Source organism: Catharus ustulatus, chromosome 3 (assembly GCF_009819885.2).
Source record: "Catharus ustulatus isolate bCatUst1 chromosome 3, bCatUst1.pri.v2, whole genome shotgun sequence".
Lineage (NCBI taxonomy): Eukaryota > Metazoa > Chordata > Aves > Passeriformes > Turdidae > Catharus > Catharus ustulatus.
This window is the reverse complement of record NC_046223.1, coordinates 99,581,830-99,604,365: the sequence shown is the minus strand read 5'-3', so window position 1 is coordinate 99,604,365 and position 22,536 is coordinate 99,581,830. Positions and strand designations below refer to the sequence as shown.

General features: G+C 36.5%; 1 protein-coding gene across 4 annotated transcripts in view; it reads right to left on the bottom strand.

The window, feature by feature from the left end:
* The window catches only part of SNTG2 (syntrophin gamma 2), a 218,087-nt gene that overhangs the window by 46,403 nt on the left and 149,148 nt on the right, over positions 1-22,536 (bottom strand). For all 4 annotated transcript variants that reach the window (XM_033056798.1, XM_033056799.1, XM_033056800.1 and 1 more), the window contains 2 exons: positions 13,739-13,868; positions 6,043-6,081 (listed from right to left, as the gene is read on the bottom strand). In XM_033056798.1, the coding sequence (XP_032912689.1) occupies positions 6,043-6,081; positions 13,739-13,868 (169 nt within the window). The remainder of the gene's footprint in view (positions 1-6,042; positions 6,082-13,738; positions 13,869-22,536) is intronic.

Below are 22,536 nucleotides of genomic sequence, written 5' to 3'. Positions count from 1 at the left end.
TCTGCTATGAGGAACAATGAGAAAACCTTTAATATTTGAAAAGTTTCTTATTTAGAATTATGATCTTTATCAAACTGAGAGTAGAAAAGAGGCTTCTGAAAAACTTAGTACCCTACTCTCTTCATGATACCTATTTTGTTTCTAAAAAATTCTTCCTTAATGTTCTCAAGACCTCTGCTAGTTGAGGCTTCCTATTTTCTCTCAGTAATCTATTCTAGCACTTTATTTCTCATGTCAAGCATGAATCAGTCTTGCGGTAATCACAGTTTCAGACTTTTTTTTTTGCCTTATCCACTAAAGACTCAAATGATTTTCACCTTAGAGTCGAAGAATTAAAAAAGCTTACTCAATTCACAAATTGAGCAAAAAACCATTAATAAGGATATGTAGGTCCTGTGACATCATTTTTTTGCTGCTTTTCACATGTTTCTCTAAGCACAAAGTTTCATCATTGAATATGCCTTTCAAACATCTGTATTTCTTTCAGCCTGTCCATAGAAGCTACAGAAAACCTCTGGTCAGTACCTTTTTAGAAACATAGTGCACAAAATCAGAGGCAGTATTGCTGCCAAGGCCTTACAGCAACAGGAACACTTTGCATGTCTTGCAGTAACTGGCTTAGATACAGTACACAATACCCACCTTTCTCAAAAGCCACCCAGCAGACACGGCTGTTCTGGCATGCAGGTAAGCAGCCAGCCTGGCCTGATGTTAAATTGCAAGGTCACAGTGTGAGAAACTGCTGGACATCGCTCACGATGTGAAGGGAGAAGTTGGCTGGTAGCTGAAGCCAACGAGGGGATAAACACATATGAGGGGATAAACCAGAAAGTGAAATACACTAAAAGAAAGTGAATAACAGGTGAAGAATTCTAAAAGATAATGAAAACTGACTTACAGGCAGTTGTGGTGGTATCACAGATTAAGGCTGAAATAACCAAATGAGCATGTAAAATTTGGACAAAAGAAGGGCCAATGGAGGAAGTAAAGTGTGGGTGAATTCCTTATTTGGGAGAGGGGGAAAGGGTGAGAAAAGGAATGCCAGCAAACCTAAGGAATGCAAGTTTTTGGGGTCTCTGTTGGTCAACCCTGTACCTGATTACAACATGCTGCTGTAATAATAAACTGTAATAATAAACCATAATAATAATTCCCAAAAATGAACCTGTTGTTTTTCATATTATCTCTATCTGACTGGCTTCTGCAGACAGGGGCATCTCTGAGTTTTAGTAAGACAATGGTGGATGAACCAAACCTCTCTAAAAGAATTTACCCTCTCAGATAACCATTAAGCATTTTCTAGTAACAATCTCTTAAGTTTTTCCCAGTCTTTCACATCTACTTAATTATTCTTGCATATATACCCTGTCCTAATTGGCTTCAACCCTGGTTTTCAGACTCATTCTTCAATATGACAAAATCATTCATGAGTTTAACAGTACATTTTAAAGCTTAATGTCTGCAAAATTAGTAGGCTTTCACTAACTCACTATAAAGGTGGTATTCAAGGGAACTGGATCCAGGTCACACCTCTTCACCACTTCTAGTCAATATGTCAGTTTTGAAAGTGAACCATCTATACCTAATATTGGATTATCCAACAACATCCATACAGCCAAATCCGTATAATACTTGTTTAAAATATTTTAATGTCAGAAGTTGTCAAAAACCTTGCTGGAATCAAGATGTTGCAGCAACCTCCTGTCACACATCCACAGGGTATGTTACATGTTCACAAAAGAAAATTAGATTGGTTGTCACTATTTGTTATTGACAAATCCTTCAGGACAGTTATTTGTCATCTTTCTGCTCCACAGGTATTTTGTTTATTTATTTCAAATTTCTTCACAGGGATTGAAATAAAATTGACTAGTCTTTGTCCAACTTCGCCTTCTTTATTCAGTATCCATAATGTTTGCCCTTTCCTAATGTTTCAACATGTCACTTGGCAGACACAAGTCCCCTGAAATAATCATTATAAAAGTTTTAGTCTTAAACACATAAAAAACTATCCAGCAAATGAACCAAAAACCATTGCAAGTATTTTTATATGTACAGAGAGAGAATTGGCTGATTTACTTTCATAAAAAATAAAAATAAATCCAGTAATATGTATTTTTGGAAAACTGAGTCCCAAATCTAACAAAGAATCAAGTACTTTCAAATCTCTAGATTATTATAGTAAATCATATCAAGCAAAATCAGACAGCAAAATGCTGTCTGTCTCATCACTGACACAGGTTACATAGATACTTACAACCAGAGCTCAGCTGTGCTACTTATTTAATATAGTTTAAATTCATGTAATCCCTGAATATTTCTTAAAATTTTGAAGTCCTTGACTTGGAGTAACCATCATGACATATCCTGGTATAACTAGAACTCGTTGAACAATTTCCACAGTCTGGGATTTTAGCTTTGGTGGAAATTATTTCTAATACAGTAATTTCACGATTATAAGCCGCACCATTTTGACTAAAATTTTGGTCCTAACCCAAAGTGCGGCTTATAATCAGGTGCGGCTTATATATGGACAAAGAACAAAAAGTTACTGTTTTAGTTTGGAGGACAGGTGTCTGCTGAGAAAGGCAGGAACTTCTCTGAAATGGAGAATGTAAACCCCCTCTCTCCAAATTATTATAATTTGGAAATCAAGGGGTTTTCAGGCAAAAATATGGAAATTAGGAATAACAGTTATTTTCTAGGGAAATCAAAATAGAAATACAGTACTACAAAGAAACAAACTCCAAACCCTGACAAAGTCAGAATACAACCTGACACCCTGTCAGGCAGGGTGTTGGTAGCAGTCCCATTAAATGGTGGCTGCATCCTCCTGCAGTGACAGATGTGATTCAGTTGGAGCAGTGCTCCTGTAGAAGGTGCAGTTTCCCTCTGGAGGTCCAGTGGTGATGTGGAGAAATCCAGTTTTCCACTGAAGTCCAGTGGAGAAAGGGGCTACCTTAGTGTCCCAAAACCTCTGTTTTTATCTTGGTAAGAAATGTTGGGCTCTTCCCCCTGACTGGAGCAACTTTCAATGGGATGCAGTAATTTTATCAGTCACACAGTGGGACTCAAGGGGCCATTAGCAGATAATGACTCCCTGGAGGAAGGATGGGGTGTGAAAAGATAAAGAACAATGCCCTGCCTGGTTTCAATGGATGGCCCATTAGCAGATTATCTGCCATTGAGATAAGGATCACTGTCCCCACCCTCAACAGATGGTGATAGAATAGATACCCTTTATCACACTCTGTATTGTAACATGCGGCTTATAACCAGGTGCGGCTTTTATATATGGACAAAGAACAAAAAGTTGCTGAAACCCAGAAGTGCGGCTTATAATCAGTGCGGCTTATAATAGTGAAATTACTGTAATTTAAATAGCAAACACCTTGCTTTGGTGGGAAAAAGGAATTTAAAATGCGGAAGTAGCTGGACCAATTAACTTCATGACCTGGTACTTTTTATTTTAACAGTATAAACATACCAAGAATAACTACAACTTCTTGCCTAATACCTCTAACTTTGGGTCATAGACACAGGGCAAAGTCATAGAATCAGAGAATCATAGAATATTCTGAGTTGGAAGAGATCCGCAAGGATCATCAAAGTCTAATTTACAGCCCTGCACAGCCCAAGAATCACACCATCTTTTGGCAAAGAGACCTATAAATAAAGCTTGTTTAGACCCTTAGTCCTTTCCCATTTTCTTTATTTAAATACGTACAGAATTCATTATGTTCTGGAGATTCAGTTTGCAGTAAAACCAGTCAGAGGTAATATAAAAGACAAAGAAGAAAGCTGGTTTTAACAAAGTAATTTTTTACATTCTTGATTACCCTGAATCGTAGTTTTTTTAATGGCCTGTGAAAAACAGAATCTGAATGAAACTTATCCACATCCAATCTTGTCCCTTTATGAAGGATTCAGTTTGACTCTAAAGGCAATGAAGAAAACTCACCGTAGGCAACCCATTAATGAAACTCTAAGGACCCGTTTAATTCTTCAGGAATGCCCATGCTCAAAAGGAAAGATAAATTTGCAGCTATCACCAATTTTACTTCAAGGCAGTTCTTCAAGTGACCTTCAATCTGCTAAGGTTATCCTTTCTCTAAATTTTAAATCAATTGCCTTAATAAGAGCTATTCAGGTCTGTACAAACATTATGTAACTGACACTAATAGGCTCCATTAATCTAGGCCAGAACAAGTCCTCTTCTGCTTTCAGCTATCATTGCCAAGTTTTATATGATGCCTTTTTGATATATATACACCTGAGAATTCATATTTTAATTGCTTTTAAAGCAAATTTTCACAGGACATATAAAGTCTGAGTTGTTCACTCAGACTCCGTTTGCTCAGTTGTTTGCTCCTTTAATATTTTTATGTTTTCTAATTTTGTTTACTTGATCTGCCCAAATTCATTATAAACTTTTTTGTCCCCCTCACTTTTTAGCAGAGAACAATTCAATGTTTGTTGCAGTCAGTTGTACCTTAAATTTTCAACTTCTGAAATTAAGGTCCTAATTGTCCTACTTTTCATCTTTGGAATGGAAAAAGTGGGCTAGATTTGTTCTAACTTTAGGCATCTACTTTAGATGGTAGTCTGAGGCAAGTTAAGATAGCAAAAGTGGCCCCTCTAAAGGAAGATTTAAAGCACTGATACTAAGTTTCATATTTGAACAGTTCTCTGGAACAGAATAAGTTTCTGCACTGATTATTTAGGCAGTTTATGGAGACTAGTGTGTTTATTCAGGTAATAAAATTATGTATCTAGTGATATGTATACAGTTGTAAAGCTGCCCCAAAATTTTTTGAAAATTGAGGGAGGGTATGTCTTCCTTTTTTCAACTGAACTCATTATGTGTGCCCAAACTGATAAGGAAAAAAATTGGATACTAAAATACTTGCAGTAGACAGTTCATCCAACACATGATATCCAAATCAAACAGCTTTCCCCCTGGTATTAATAATCACCTTTTTTTCATATTGGTTCAATTAATAATTAAAAGCCATGGCAAAAGGAGTAATTAAATCACAGAATTATAGAACAGTTTGAGTTGAAGGGAGTTTTTAATGTAACGGAGGTCAATCCCACTGCAAAAAAGCAGGCACATCTTAAACTAGATCAGATTGCTCAGAGCTGCATTAACTTGACTTTGAATGTTTCCAGGGATGGGGCATGCATCACCTCTCTGGGCAACCTTTACCAGAGCTTTACCACCCTCAGTGCAAGAAAAACTTCTTTACGGCTAAACTAAATCAACACTCTTTCAGTTTAAAATTAGTACCTCTTGTCCTATCACAATATGTTCTGCTAAAAGTTTGTCCCAGTCATTCTTATAGGCCCCCTTTAGATAATAAAAGGCTGCAATAAGGTCACTCTGGATACTTCCTTTCTCCAGGCTGAGCCCCAGCTCCCCCAGTCTCTCCTCATAGGAATTGTGTTCCACCCCACTGATTATCGTTGGGGCCCTCCTCTGGATCTGTTAGAGCTTGTCCATGTTCTTATTTTGGGAGCCCCAGGGCTGGATGCAGAGGTAGAGTGATCTCACAGAGCAGAGTAGAGGGGAAGAATCACCGGCCCTGATCTGCTGACCCCTCTTGATTCAGTCTAGGACACAGTTGGCTTTCTGTTCCCCAAGTCCTCCCTGCCCTTGAAGTTTCTTGTCACAACTTCTAGGAGGATCTGTTCTGTTATCTTCCCAGGAACATGGATGAGGCTGAGAGGTTGGTAGTTCCTGTGTTCCACCTTTCTATCCATTTTAAAAACAGGTGCAATGTTTCCTTTCTACTTCTCACCAAGGGCTTTGCTTGACTTCTATGACTTTCCAAACATCATGGAGAGCAACTTGGCAACTACATCAGCAAATTCTCTTGGGACTCTGAGATGCATCTCATCGGGACTTTGTTCTCCTATCACTGATCTTGCAGTCCATCCACTAGTCAGTTTTAAAACTGACGAGATGTGTATATGCAAGCTTTACAAATTCTCCAACAATGTATTCACACAAATTTAAAAATTGGATAATGGAAATCTTACCTGGTCAGAGGGAGAACAGCATTTATTTGCCATTTTCATCTATGAAAGAGAGATGGAAGAATACATGGAGTTATTAATATGTTGAAGAGATTCTGTGATGCAATTAGCATTGATTGACAGTTATTCAATACAATATTAATACTTCCAAATTATATTTGTAAGAAATTTTATCATTCAGTGCTTAAATACTAGATTTTTACTATTATAGTAAGTTTGCAAAACCAACGACTTGAAAGACAAAAGCCTTTTATCAGAGTATTCTTTAAATACCTCATAAATATTTGCATTTATGAATTTAACTGTGCCAGTCACAGTGTAAATACTACACTGTATTGTAGACATCTCACTTAGGTCTCAGTTAAACAATTGCTTAAGTAGATTCTTAAATGAGGTCTGTAGTTAAGTCCTTGTAAAATGAGGACCATAGAGTATAAGATGTATTTAAAGTTGAAAGGAAAATTGCATGGGTTTTTTTTTCGTTTATTCTTCAACACAAAGTTTTTTCTCTTTGCTTAGATAATGAAGAGTTTTGATCATTTTGACTCTTCTCTTGCAGTCATAGTTTGTACAGATGAGTGTTGGACAAATACTTACATATATTACCTTCTTTTAAGTGTAACATTTTTAAAAGTGCAATTTTATTAAGTGTATATAAGAATCTAGAAAGAAATATATTAGAGTGGAAAACCAGACCTCCCTACATGTTGGAGTAAGCTGAAAACTGTCCTAGAGTTGATGAATACTTCCAAAGGACCTTGTTGTCAAAAAGCCTGTTTTATTAGAAATTGAAGGCTTGTGATGGAAGAACAAAACCAGGTCACTTAAGCACAAGGAAAACTACAATTGCCATAGGAAATGAGCAGAAGAAATCCAGGGCTATTGCTTGCATCCTGGGCATACCAGATTTGTAAAATCAAATCTGTGGATGTAACTCAGTTAATGTGGTGATGCCATTGACTGCTGTGGTGGGTTGACTCTGGTCAGCAGCTGAGCACCGCATAGCTGCTCACTCCCTTCTCCTTATCAGCAGGAAGGGTGAGACAGTAGGAAAAGCAGAAGCAAGAAAACTTCTGAGTCAAAATGAACAGAGCTTATGAGAAAGAAACAAGAAAAATTCAAGTGATATAAATGCAATCACTCTCTGCCTCCCACAAGCAGGCTCCAAGCAACAGCCATCTTTGAAGAAAAACCCACACCTCCTTTCTCCACTTTTTCATTTTAATTGCTGAGCACAGCGGTGTGGAATATCTCTTTGCTCGCTTTCGGTCAGTTGTCCCATCCACATCCCTTCCTAATTCTTTGTTCCATCCTTTGCTGAGGTGGGTGGGCAGTGTCGGAGTGAGAAAAAGTCAAAGCCTTCATCCCATGCAAGCACTGTTCAGCTCCAATCAAAACACTGGTGTGTTATTAACGCTGTTCTAACCACAAATACAAAGCACAGCACCTGCTGCTAAGAAGAAAGCTACCTCCATCCCAGCCAGACCCAGTACACCTGCATGAGCCATCAGACTTTGTGTTATGGTAATGACACAGGCCTTAGGATGTGTCAGGATTTACACATACACACACACACACACACACACCTCTTCACCTAACAGATGACAAGAACAAGTAATTTTCCTCCACAGATTGAAGTATCTATGATTAAAACCAAAATAACCTTAGGACAAAAGGAATGTGGAGGGGCAGGATGACAACAGGAGTCTTTTCTGTATGGACAGAGGGTGATAGCAATGCTCAGGGCTGTAGGAGCTCTCTCGTCAGTCCTAACCCATCAAGGGCCATCAGGGATTCTTCTCCCTCACATGCTCACTTTTGAAGACCTTTGGAATTGAACTGTGAAGTTAAATAATGCAGGTGTGCTGTTGGGTCAGACAGCTGGGAGTGACTGAGGGTCTGAGGTGGAGATGGCCAAGCTGCTGGGAGCCTGGGGCATCTGCCAGGCCTGGCTGTCACCTTGGGCTGTGAGTTGGGAGATCCTGCCAGGCTCTTGGTGTGGCCCCACCAGCTCCCTGCCACCCTAGAGGAGGAGCAGGGACTACCACAACAGTGGTGGGTCACAGGCTGCAGGTGCTGGCATCCACAGCTTAGCACAGGCAGGGAGCAAGGACAAGGATGGAAATTAAATTCAGCTGCTGAGCAGACAGAGGGGCCCCAGCAAGGCTCCTGGTAGGTCATACACACAGGTGTGCCTTCCTCAGCCTGGCATGACTGCAGGGCTGCACTGTGTCAGAGCTGGCCTGGAGCATTGGCTGGGAGAAGAGCTGGCTGAGCTTCTTGGTGCCTATGAGGCCCCATCAGCGACAAACCAGCCAGAACTCAAGAATGTCACTCTGTAACTTGGTTAAAAAAATTGGCCACATGCCCAGTGTTGTAAAAGGAAGCAGTCACCAGTCTGATTTAAGCCACCAGTGGTGGGCTTAACCCTGCTAGAGCAGTTGTGCAGGACATAATGAAATGACACCTGGAATACTTCAACGTCCATAGAAGTGATGATACACCCTGCCCATAATCAGATCCAACCTTTCTCCTGTGCCTCAGACACAAATGCATACACAAAGTAACTTTACAAAAGCCATGTTATACACACAGAAAGTATAAGTTCATTTCAGGTGTCCAAAACCATACTCACTAATAAGATTATTACAGCAGAAACCAGTGCAAGTAAATGGGCTCAGATGTGCCTGGAAAAAAGTGTGTCAGGCTGGCCATGCAAGTTTTCTGCACGAATTTGGTAGAACGCTGTGAAGAGCATCCTCATAACCAGCTCAGATTCCCATTGGTAAGGACAATAGGGTAGAATGCTTTGGACTCCACATCCATCTGTTCACTGCACAGACAACTCACTCTCTATTCAAAGCAGAATGGCTTCAGCCCTGATGTAGCTGTGGGGAGAGGAAAAGATCTGCTTCTATATAATTTTCCTGACCAGTGTCACGGGGCTGAGAAGTACAAACACCACATGTGCCCTTCACAATCTCCCCAGCTGGTGCAGACAGACAGGAATACAAATGGGATACATTTACCTTGCTGGCAGTGCATGAGCTCTCGGCACTGCGGTATGGCAGTGCAAGCTGGACACAGCAGGGGAACTAAAACAAAAAACCTGCGTCTGCAAAGACTGCAGGCACCTCGGAAAAGGAACTATTAAGCAAATTGTAATTCCTATACTCTGTTCTAAATGGATACATATGGGGCAGGAACTGAAATGATTCAGAACCATTTACCTAAATCTAAATACCTCCCAGGCTGGGATTTATCTCACATATAACATACCTTTATTTTCTTTCAAGAAAACAGTGAGAGTGAAGGATCTTGACAGGCATCTATTTTTTCCTAGCTGTAATAATATCCTATGTGACTGCTTACTGCTTGGCTAAGTTTAGGGGATGTGGGTCCTACCCTTACTGACTTTCCTTTACAAACTCTACAGTTTGAACTGTCATACTTTCAACTGGAAATTATGCATTTAAAACAATACAAAGCAGCAGTGAAGAAATATGCATTCTCACCCTGCGAATAGAATTGTTTGTATAATCATGGAGGCTGTCAAACTTGTACATGGCTTCCTACACAGAAGGATTTTGTTTCCGTCTACATGTGCCCCACATTCTGCTGTGTAGAGAAAGCAAGACCTTCTCAATCTTCTTTGTTTTCTTTTTTTTTTTTAAATATATGTCTAAAGCTCATAAGTCTCTCCCTATAACAACGGAAACTTCACACATCTGCAGTACAGAATATCACCCAGATACATGTTTACATGAAGAAATAAAAGAGGTTTACAACTATGACATGTACAATTAAAAAGGCTGTCATGGGCATAAATATGATCTGGATCAATAACCCTACTTTAATATCAAATTTTAAGTTTCTACCATCCTCCAATGGAATGCTGCTGGAATGATTTATAAAAATAATAAATAATGTTTCTTGTTCTCTGACCTGCTTATGACCTACTCGTTTATTTATGAAATTTTTTTTCAAAGTAACACCATTAGAGCATACTGGGAAAAAACACAAAATCTTTAGAATGCAAATCTCTATATTGTAATTGAACTGACAGCATTACCTTTAGGTGTTTCTACTGATTATGTCTAAAGATATGTTCAGTGCTGTATTTCAAAGAAAATAATTAAGATCCATGAGAAAACCTGCATATATCTAATAGCTATCAATCCAAATGGTGAAAAGTAAAGAAATATCAATTATCCCAAAGACCTTTCTCATAAAAAAATCATAGCTATTGTCACTTCAGCCTACAAAGAACCCTTCAGCTGAAGAAATTAAGAACAGGAACAGTGAGAAACACATGCAGATTAACTCATTTCCTGCGCTTCTTGTTTCATCATGGAAGATTGAATGCCAGTTTCTGTTACCCCCTTCCCTCAGTTTCTTCAACTGCACCTCCTTCTGCAAGAAAAGACGTGTATGAAGAAATAAATCTGAGATACTGATTCACCTGTATTTATTTCTGTCAAAGGTAAATGTAAAAAGCTTTGAGAACATTGAAAATGAGGACTGAATCACAAAGGAAGATGATAGGGTAGATTCATGCTGGTAGAAAAGTATGTGAAAAAACAGAATATGAACAGAGAGATGAATAATTTGGGGCAAGGGTCCTCAGAAATAAAAGCAAATGAATCTTGCTTGTGAGCTTACTGTAACTAGGAGATTTTCTGAGCTAAGCATACAAAGCAAAGAGGGCTGAAAAGACACCCTTACATTTTTGTCCATGTTGCAGCACTCCCTGTACTCCTCTGTCATTTAAGAACTAAATCCAGGCTGGTACCAGAGTTATTATTTTTCATCTACCAAGTAACACTGTCTAAATATGCTAATGTACAGGGGCAGCACTCCTATGCAGTAACAACTTCTCACATCTCCACTGTTGAAAGATGACTCCTCCTATATACTTGATCCCCAGAGAGCTTGCCTTTGTATAGAAGTTAGATGTTTCAGTACTTCAAAAGAGTAGTCTGACATTAGCAGAAGTGTCACATTGTGGCAGAGCTATTTTTGCACTGCCTATACTAGGACTGTCTCCTGGCATCAGCAGGAGATCTGACAAAGAGCTGCTGAACATGACTATATTAGGGTAAAATAAAAAAATGAATTATATTAGGAAAAGTGATACAGGAAAGATTGGGTGTCCTGTATAAAAATTGATCCCTATTGGGAGCACTTTAAGAACTAAAATTCTAAAATCAATTATTCAAAATGTCATGCAAATATTTAGGACAAAATATGTATATAAGAGTAACACAAATAGGCACAGTTTATGAATGACTAAGGTGCGAGAAAAGTTGCTGAAGTCATGAAACCAGCAAAACAAAATGCAAAAATGTGTGCAAGTAAAACAAGAATAATAGTAAATATTGTTTAAAAACCTAGTAATAACTAAGGTATGGATGCTGACATTATGTCAACACTATTAGCAAAGAAGTCCATTGTGACCATATATCCAGTAATTTCAATACTGAGATGACAGCATGGGACAGAACAGGAAATCAATGGTTCAACTATTTGGAGAAACAACTGAACTTTGAGTTAACAAGTAGTCATGAAAATAACCCATAACCAGATAAGGAACTCTCTGAAACAATTTCTTAATGACTAGTGATTATCTTTGGTCCTGGAGAATGGGGAGACACTGTACAGAAGTGGAGAAGTGCAGAAACAGGAAGAAGCTCAGAAGGAATTACAGATTCATTCCCTAATGTCAGTGTCAGAGGTATAAGAAGAAAATAATCATTTTTTGAAATTATAAGACTAAGGTCATAAAAAGGATTCTAAATGGACTGCCAAGAAACCTAATTCAAAGGCCCTGTCCTAAGCACTGTGGATGGTGGTCTGTGTTTCCTGGCTGCCCAGAGGCAGAGAGCTGTCCAGCCTTCTGCTGTACTCCAGCCTCTCAATCCTCATCTTACAAGTAGTTTGCAACAAAAGGGATTCTCACTGACTACGGCATCTCCCCTTCTGATGATCAAAAATGAAATAAATGCTCTGGCCAGACCTTTCCAGCTGTACCACAAGCTGTATGCCTGACAAACCCTGCAAAGCTACTGTCTAAGCAAGAAAGTTTATGTGGTTCTCATATCAGCTGCATAGAGTTTTCTTTGTAACTCACTAAGAACACAAAACATGGACATTCATCAAGACTGTTGTTTTTTCCTGGGAACAGCCAGTTAAATGATCACCAGATGGACTACTTTGTTGACAGAACGCATTATTAATAGATAGCGGAATAGACTAAGAAATACTCAGTTTATAATAAAATATTGCTGTCGACAGGTCAAAGCACAGTGAAGATACTGTGTCAGGGCACATGGTCACTGCCTACAGGCCTTTGAAAAAAACTGACTAGCATGCTATGACTAACAAAAGCTGCCTGCATTTATTTTTATTCCTATTCACTTTTATCCTTGGCTTTTATTCAGTGAATTTCTCTAGAAAGGAAAAAGAAAAAGGCTTATTAAACTACAAATTGGAATTGTTCTAGAAATATTACCTTACGCTTTCTTAGAATTATCAAAGAATAATACTCTGTATACTATATGAGTCACTAAATATTATTTTAAAAGAATGCATCATAAGAAAAAAATGTCTCATTTTGACAAAGAGATTGCTTAAGCAATTGAATATTTAAAAAGAATTAATGGATTAAATGGACTATTATGATCAAATGTGATTCATGTAGCTTTTGAAGACTATGAAAACAAATTAAATTTTAAGTTTGTTTTAACCAACAGACTTAAAGATTTATGTTGAAATCTAATACAAATTCAAAATAATCTGTAGACCTAAGGAAGAGTTTGTTTAGGGTACAAAGCACAAATAAAAGTCAGGCTACTATATCATAATTTATGAAAGAAGTTACAGACTCTACACATGTAGAGGAAAAAAAATTAAAACTTGCACAGGCAACTCAGGGACAGCTGTGATATTGTATTGTCATCACTGAATTTTATCATTTCTTAAAGACAAATATATTTTCAAAATTGTACATTATTGAGTCCCCTATTTAACTGTATGTTTAATTCCATAATTATCAATAGTTTTAGCTACTCTTTGTCGGAATAATAAATGTGCTGTTCAAATAGTAATTTTCTGTTTCTCTGGGGATTAGTTAATACTTCTGCTTGCAAAGGCAATTGTTACGTATTAATTTATAGGAGTAACTTAAAACAGCATAAGCAACTTTATACTTCAAGGAAATGAGATGGAATAGTTTGACCCTAAATAAATCAACTCTTAGACCACTTAGAGATGTAAAATTACTATCTTCAGTAAGCCTCAGTAAATCATATTCCACTAGCTACAGAATTTTCACATGCTTGTTTTAAAATCAACAAATGCTAATTTCAAGCACAATTTAATTACAAAAATGTAAAAATGAAATATTTTGGGACATCTAAAGCTCTATAAAATGACCAGTATGGATAAATATTTTATCCTAAAAATCTTTAAAATTATAAATGTATTCTGATTTTCTGTTCTATGCCAACACTGCAAGCCTTGAAAACTTTTTGATACTTTTGATCAGGCAACCTCTCCCTGCTTTTGACTTTCTCCTTTTCCACCCCATACACAAGCATTTTATATATTTTTACTTAAAGGTGAATTGGATTTTACCTTTTGAAAACTAGAAATAATTTTACAGTAGCATAAACAAGAAAATATGCAGAAAGTAACATACATTTTGAAGTGTCAAATCACTGATGTTAGTTGACATTGCTCTCAGCCAGTCAGCACTCTCCTGGGCCGTATAAAATTGAAGTATGCCAGTACTAACTCCATCGAGTGCCAGCACTTCAAATGCATTAGATCTGCAGTAAGAAGAAATATATCCATAAAGGAAGATATGTCAGTTTTCTGAAACTGCCCAGTATTTATCAATGTTCAAGTGATTTTTATGCCTTTTGACAAGTTTCTGAGTGTTTAATTTACCAATCAATATAAAGGCAACAAAACCAAGGATATTAGGGCAGTACCCAGAGCAGGAGATACAATAAGTACTTTCTCTGTACCAATACGTACATATGCTGATGATCATTTACTTCCCCTGGTATACATTTTATGTTCATAATTATGGAACTTAAGCTAGCATATTCAGGAAATATGCATTGGATCTTTTGGGGAAAACAAACAAACAAACAAACAAACCATAGCGGTTTTTTAAACCAAAATGCCAATTTTATTTGTTTATTTATTTTATTTATTAAATTTTATTGCATTTTGGCTTCATTTACTAGGAATATATGAAGATTCCAAGCACTGTCTTCCCTAGCTTTCATTTTTTTGGACTCCTAAACTTTTCTATGTAACTTTCAAAGCAATGCTTACTTCAAGCACTTTTATGTCATAGGAATTTGAACAATGTTCTTGGAAGTTTCTTCAAAAAATTTCCTTAAAATAGTCTTCTCAAAACAGCATTGGCACAGGTTAATATGCAATTGCATTTTATTAACTTTTATGTGTTTATAGCAGCTTTATTCTAAACTGCCAATGTTTTCTTTTCCTATCTGCAGTAAGTTAGGCACTTTGTATGTACTTCTGAAATCCCCTGCATCTGAATGGTGGTAGGAGATGTTTTTTTAACTCCTAAGATTTTCCAATAAGAACAAAAGGTCATTAAGTAGTGGCACAGAAGTACACTAATTTTTTAAATTAATTTTTTTAAAAGTGACACACAATAGTAACTAAACTTCAGAAAGATAACCAGGTTATTTAAATGCCCTATGATTTTCAAGAGAATTAGATTTTAGTTATATACTATTGTGAAAAACAATTATAATTATCTCAATGATTGTGCATATGTTTGTTTTGTGTATAATATGAAGAACATCACCACTACCTTCTACATTTGTTATCTAGAGATTTATACTTATATGCTATACTGCTTCATTTCTGATACCAACCTTGAAGAAAGATCACTACTGAATCAGAATACTGCTTTGTGAAGTTGTTGATCAAAGGTGAAGTCCTCTACTGCTTAATTGATGATATATGTCAACATTCAAAATGACATATAGAGGTTATTGGACAGTTATTCATTCCTGACTTACCAAAAAACTTATTAACTTAACCTTTGTCATTTGTTGGGAGTGTGATGGTGAACATGAATGCTGAACTCTATATCTTGCCAAAAAGGCAATATAAACTACCCATAATGCACAGAATAAATAAGACAAAGTATCTGAATGGATATATATGAGGTGCTTTGCTTTTAAAATAGTTGTAAAGCATTATATCTGCTGTTTGCAGAAATTAACATGCTTGGCCTGAAGACTTAGATATGTATCAGCCAATTGCCTGTTTTTCTGTCGATTGAATAATCCAATAACTACTAAAACTTGATGGTAATGGCACAATTCTGTGTCACTTTCATTCCAGTAATCTCTTTCACTTCTTCAGAAAAAAAAAGATTTTAAAAAATCCTTTATTGCCTTCAAGTGAACTAAGTAAAATAATCACCTCCCAAGCATATTGCTCTTTTCACCTAAGGTTCTGACAAAGATCCCAACAGTGCTGTAATGAAATGACTTATGGTATGATCTCTTTAACATCCCACTGAGACAGTGAAAATCTGTCAGCCTTTATGCATTGATACACTTGGAGGCTGGAAACAGACTTAATTTAATGCTGTGAGGAGAAGCCATTCATATTGCCCAGCTCAAATATCCCATTCAAATATCAAAGCTAAGATGCTAGGATCCTTACACAGCAAGAGGACTGTCCAGAGCATTTAAGAGAGCCAAGCAATAATATGTGCTCTCCATGGAACCACGGGGTGTCTAGATACTAACTCAGCTTCAGCAGACACACAAAGACCTGAATGCCTTATCGCAGTGGAACAAAGTTACATAAGTGGCTGTTGAAAGATCAGAAGGGAGCTCCTTGGTTAGCAATTGATGCAACCAAAGCAAGCAATCAAAATTTAAAAAACAACTTTTATTATAAAAATTATGAAATATTTTATCATTTGAAACATGGTGCTGGTGATAGAGTGGATTACACTAAAACTGTTGTTCTTTACCTTTTTAAAATATGGTTATCAATAACAGACAGTTAATAATACTCGATATTCATCTAGAGATCTAACACTTCACTAACAGGATATTTGCACAGGATCAAATAGGATGTGAGGGATCCTTCAAGTTCCTCTAGTCCAGCCTCCTCACTAAATTTCTTAAAATACAAATCTTTTCCATAGGGACACCAAAACTGGACACAGAGGGAGCCATCTCAAGTGTGGCCTCAGGAATGCAAGTAGATGAGAATAGATGAGACCAACCATTTCCCTTCACTTGCTGACTATGTTAATGCTAACACAGCCCCTTATATGTGACTTCACCATGAACCTGTGCTCAGCTGACTCCTGCTCAGTGGGGAGTCTGCCAAGAGCCCTTCCTGCAGAGCTTTTTCCCTTCCTTCAGCACTCTGACACCTGGACATCCTTTCCCAGAGCTCAGGCTGCTTCAAGGTTTCTGCTGTGGTCACATTACTGGTACACAAGACTTTGGGGCACTGCTGTCCCCACTGTGCTGCCTTGGCAGGAAGGTGGTTTTACCAGAAAGCAGTTCAGTGTAAATGACACAGGATAAAAACTGCCAGTGCTTTTCTAAGTTTACATATGCCAGTCATGAAGTCTATGGTAGTAACACAGTGTTTTTGCCCTGAATCTTAATCAACTTTACTATGATTATTTCTAACTTTCAGTTACAAAGTTTCTCTCTGAAGGACCTATCATATATTGATATTGTTCCATGTACCACATAGTGTTCTGAAAAGCACAGTGTTGAGAAGGCTACAAGTTAAAAATGATATCCAAACTAAAAATAAAAGCTTAACAAAATAAATCCTGAGGCTTTTGTTTTAAGTGAAACAATCAAAGCAAACACCAAGATGGCACTGGAATTCACAAGAAAATAAATCCTATAGGCTTAAATGACATGAATTTCTCTCTGCCATTTCCTCAAAACAGAGAAAAGAAAAAAAAAAGAGACACAACAAAGCCCCTATTCCTGTTAGCTGTCAAGGAGGAGCTTTCCATTTAATACCAAAGAGTAAGTTTCAAAGATTTCAAGATGCTGTAAAGTTGCTGTAGGGTTTTTATTTTCTCTGTTGGTTTGGATTTTTTTTCCTGAGGTCCTAAGATCATTTTAAAATACAGACAGAGGAAATTGCTACATCTATTACTGTAGCTATGCTACTGACTACTGCAACTAGAACAAGAAATTAATATTTGCATTTCCTAAATATTTGAAATTTGTGTTGCACTGCAATCACATTTCTTGCTTTGAGATTTGTCTTCCTTTCTGTAACTTTGCTTCCTTCAAGCATTTCTGCTAAGGAGCATGAGGCACCATTTTCCATTTTCAGTGTCTTTCTATCTCACCTTCATGGTGAAACGATGAATAGATCTGCATTCCTGGTCTCTTCTAGAGTTTGTTTATGGCATTAATGTCTTGTAATAAAATAAACACTATCTTTGTGAGTATGGCAGTCAGAATAACAGATGAGCATTGGTAGACTTTAGGTTCTCTTCTTGAAATTTACACCTTTAAACAAATACTATTAATTACTATTAGTAAGGAAATTTTTCCATACAAGCAGTTTACTACTATAGAGGTATTAAATCCAAAGACTTTTTAAAGATACAAAGTATTTTCAGTGCCATCTGAAATGGAAAAAACGTATTTTTTACTTTACTGGAGGCTAAGAATGCCAGCAAAGCATATTTTTACATTTTTTAGTATCTGCGGCATGTGAAACCATCCCTCTTAGACTTATATGGGAATTTTATTATATAGATATTTCTACAAAAAACTAGGTGTAGTTTTGACAGCATCTCTTTTAGCTTTACTACCATGCTGATACAGACAGACGGATTTGATCAGCTTTGCCTCTTACCACGTCCTGAAGAAGTATTCCTTCCTGTTTGTATGATTTTTGATGTTTGAGTTAGTTTTTATTGCTTTTCTTACAACATTTTCTTGTGGCTTGTTTATAGTACTACACAGGCCTCTTGCTAGAATATTTACTCAAACTGAAGTTTTAAGGACTATGGTTAGATCTGAGTGGAAATTCTCGAAAAGAAGGATCTGAATTACTTAATGTCTTTGAAATGTCATGTAAGAAGTAATGGGATTTGTATTGTAAATGTCACAGAACCTCATATCTTACAAAAAGTTTAAATGTGCACATATAGCTGGACTATTAACAGAAACTACATAGCTCAGAAGATATCAGGGAATTAAACATAAACTTGGATTGGATTGCATTTTATGTTTGGGGTTTTTGGAAGAATTTCACTTCAAGTATTGTAACTTTTACTTTTGTTACACTTACAGCAACCAAAAAGGATTACTGAAGTAACACAGACATTTATGCTTCTACAAATATTTTTAAACTTACGTGTCAGAAACCTGTGAGCAAGTTTATTCAGATTTTGTAACTCAGTGAGATTGTGTTTAATTCCTAGATATTTTTCAAAATGGATTATTCAATTTCTTAGTTTTCAATTTATTTATCTAATTAAAGGCATCTTGTTAACTTACTAAAATGACAAATGGAAAATACCATACTTTAAGAAAGAATCTGTTAAGAAACCAGTGAAGGCATTAAAAAAAACAAACCTACAATACTTTGGAGTAATTGCAATGGTCAGAATACAAAGAAATAGAAAATAACAGCTAAATCTAATTAGGTTGTTTTATAATTGGCATCATAGCTACATGGGCTCATAGCTACTGGGCTATGGAACTACTTCCATTCCACTCACCATTTCAGTCTTCCATATTCTAAATAAACATTTTTTCTTTTCTCTAATAATGTTCAAGACATTATAGCTATTGTACATTTACTCAAAGCTCCAGTCAATACACTGTATAAAAATTATTATACATTACTATCAGTATCAGCCGCAAGGACTAAAAATAGTTGTTTGCATTATCCCAAATAGCAATTCCATAACAGAAATGAAAGACTACAGAGCATTAACTGTGTTCTCCACCTTCTGAAAGACTACCTATCTTTACTTTTCTATCTTTAAAAAAACCCCACCCCAAACTATAACATGAACCACAAATTCCTTTGGGTGAGAAAAATAATGATATTATTTCTCTCTAAAACTTACATCACATTTATTGACCAATCCTCAACAGTCAAAAAAGGTTTTTGTTGCCAACTAACAATTAAGAGTATTCACAGCAATAGCATTCTTGCTACATTTATATTACCTTCTTACACAGAAAAAATACATTAAAGATTTGGTGAGAAGTCTAGAATAATAGAAACAGTAGTGCTATATAACAAAGACAATAGAATAAAAAAGTTGTTGGATTGCTAGGTAGTCAAAAAGACTAATTAGCATGCTGCATATATAAATGTATTCAGACAGACTCTAATCCTATCAACAATGTGAAATACACTAACTGAAGGTGATTTCAGTAGTTAATACAATGCTTAATCTTCCACTGAGAACAGGAATGATACTTACTATGTTTCTTATCTTTCCTTTAAAATATTCTGAGGAAATTTTTTTGCTTTTGTTTTGTGGTATTGATAAATACATTTCACGTGCCCAGTGTGCAGTATTTTCAGCCAATCCTTTATATGGAAGGAAAATATCTATCCCATGCTCTCTTGTTTCTGTTAATACATATGGTGTTAATAGAATTTAAAATATATGAAACATATTCTTGTGTCATTAAGTCACAGTCTAAAGACTTGCTGTGAAAAATACAATAAAAAGTCATGTGAAATGAGAAACCAAAGGCAACTCCTTTCTCTTCACATGAACAATGAATAAGAATCAAACAGATTAATGTGATCTTGGCCATTTCATGACACAAGAACACGCTGAAAGTGGGCCCTTTTCTGGCAAAGCTACCAGAAAACTCAGCTGAAGTACAGAAGAATTTAAACTGCTCAATTTAATCACAAAGGAAATAATACAGCCTAATCTGATTAGATTAGACCAGATTTGATCTGAAGCACTTTAAAAGTATACTACAGTCTAACAGAAAACTCTATCTATGTAAGACATTTCTAATTAAAAAAATTAATTTTGAACAAAATGCTGACATGCCAGACATTTTTTTAAAATAAAGGCAACAAAAAGAGGGCCTTTAGTAAAACATCTGACTCTGTGCAACCTTATGAGAGACAAGATTATATGATTGTTACTTACATCACCAGAAAATGAATGCTGAACATATGAAACAATCTTAAATATCAAGGAGAAGTAAAGTGAATGAGGCCACAGGAATTATCCACACTGGCAGATGGTAGTTTACCACTGTTTATCAGAACAGCAAGAGTAGTTGAATTTACAGGTACTATACATAGGCTAAACAATACTATATATTTTTAAAAATCAGAGTATTCTAAAAAAAGTATGGTAAGTTCTGCCATGGCCAACTGCAAGAATTCCAGAGGTAAAAAAGATGTTTTTATGTCAGGAAAATGAAGGATTGAAGAAAACAGAGTGTGCATTTCATTTGTGAATAGATGGACAATCTTTAATAACTTTTAAAAAGCCATAATGCTTTGCATAGTTAAAAAGTTATGCCAAAAGCCAATGGACTATAGGTAATTTTTGATAGAAAGAATTGTATAGACCTCTATGAATTCAATTCATAAAGGAAGTAGGGGAAAAAAAGACTTCCACACAGCCCATCTAGCTGGGGAGAAGGCACACAGCTGTGTATGTGACACTATAGATGAAAGTTCCAGTATTTCAACAACTGACTTAAAAAAGCAATCTGGCTGTTTTGATGCCAGAGCACCTTTGCAAGACCAACTGAAGTAACTTAGTGGATAAAACATAATGAAGTATTGCAACGAAACACAACTATGAAAAAAAACCATGTAGGAGTCAAAAAGTTATAAGTATGATACACGCATGGACTCATGTAGTACAGAAAAAACAGGCATCCTGTCAACCTATGTATGCAAATAGTCTCCAAGTAAATATTTACGGTATGGTAAAACTAGGAAATTGGTCAGAAGGATCTGTAATCCATTTAGGGGAATGAATCTGGGATCATTCCAATGGCTTTAGACTGATGGTTGCAGTGTGAAAGGGAACAGAGATGTGTAGATATGGTTGAAAGTGGAAATTTTATCTAGGCTGATCAGAGGTTTTGTTCCATGAAAAGCAAATATTTGATTTTACAGAGCAATTACAGAAGTCAAATTTTGGACATTATGCATATATGAACATGGGGAAAGGCAGAGAAAGGATACAAGTTGGGTAACACACATGCAATTCACAGTATATGGTAAGAGCAATCTGGTGTCCCTCAGGCAAAAAAAAAGCCCTTTAGTAAGAATATGGGAAATGCCTCATCCACAGTTAACCTTAAGGCAGTATCCCCTTAATGCTAATATAGCTGTTTTTGTTGCTTCCCCAAAACAAGCAAGGAACATTTCCTTTAGAAGTAAAGTGTCATGGCATGGCGGTCGGCTTTATGAAATTATTCCATCTTTCCTCAGAGTATATACAACAATAATTAAAAACCTATCAGTAATTAAGGAGTGGAATATGTACTAAATATGTATGGGAGTGAGATACATCACAAGAGAATATATCTCTCCAAGGCTAAAACTGAAAGCACCAAGTTCCTCAAATCTTACAAGAAAAATATATCTGTGGTTTGATCTTGGGCCAGCACCCAAGCATCCACACTGCCATTCAGTCATCCAGAGGCACAGTAGAGAGAATACAAAGAACAAAAACCTCATGAACTGAAATAAAGGTAGTTTAAGCAAACAGAAGAGGAAAAAACCCAACTAACTAAATTGCGACAGAACAAGTGATGCAAAGGTAACCACTCATTATCTCACAAGCAGAATGATGTCCTGCCAGCCCCCAAGAAATGGCTCGCTCTCCCCAGGCCCTCTCTGCCCAGTTTTTATTGTTGAGCAAAGATTTTACACAGTATGGAGGAAGAAAGTGATGGAGAAAGTGATGAGACACTATGGAAAAGACAATTAAGAGTTCAGACAAAGTCTTTGGAAGAAGCTAAAACTTTTCTGGACAATTTATTATTATACACCTGTGATGCTTTAACACAAAGTCCGGGAGAGGAGCTACCAACTGCCTTAGAAGATGAATTGCTGTAAGTTAAAGCAGCATATCTGTCCTACTGAAAAAAATAATGCTTTTCAGGTAATTTTTAGGAAACAGGTAAAAAATCTGGCATACATCACAAAGGTATTCACATGAATTTCTTGTACCTCCTCATAGCAAGTGACCTGTGTATTGATTCTTCAACAGAGATTCCAAACATCTCATTAATATGTATTAAAGGCAAATAAATATAGGGCAACTTATAAAGACCATGGAAAATAATGACAGTGAATGAACTCATGGTACATATGGAGAACTGTGGACTGCTTGGCCTACAACTACTGGTAGATTTGAGGCAGTTGTATCATAAAATGGTTTTCAGAAAAGCCTATGCTGCAATGTGTTACACTTTCTCA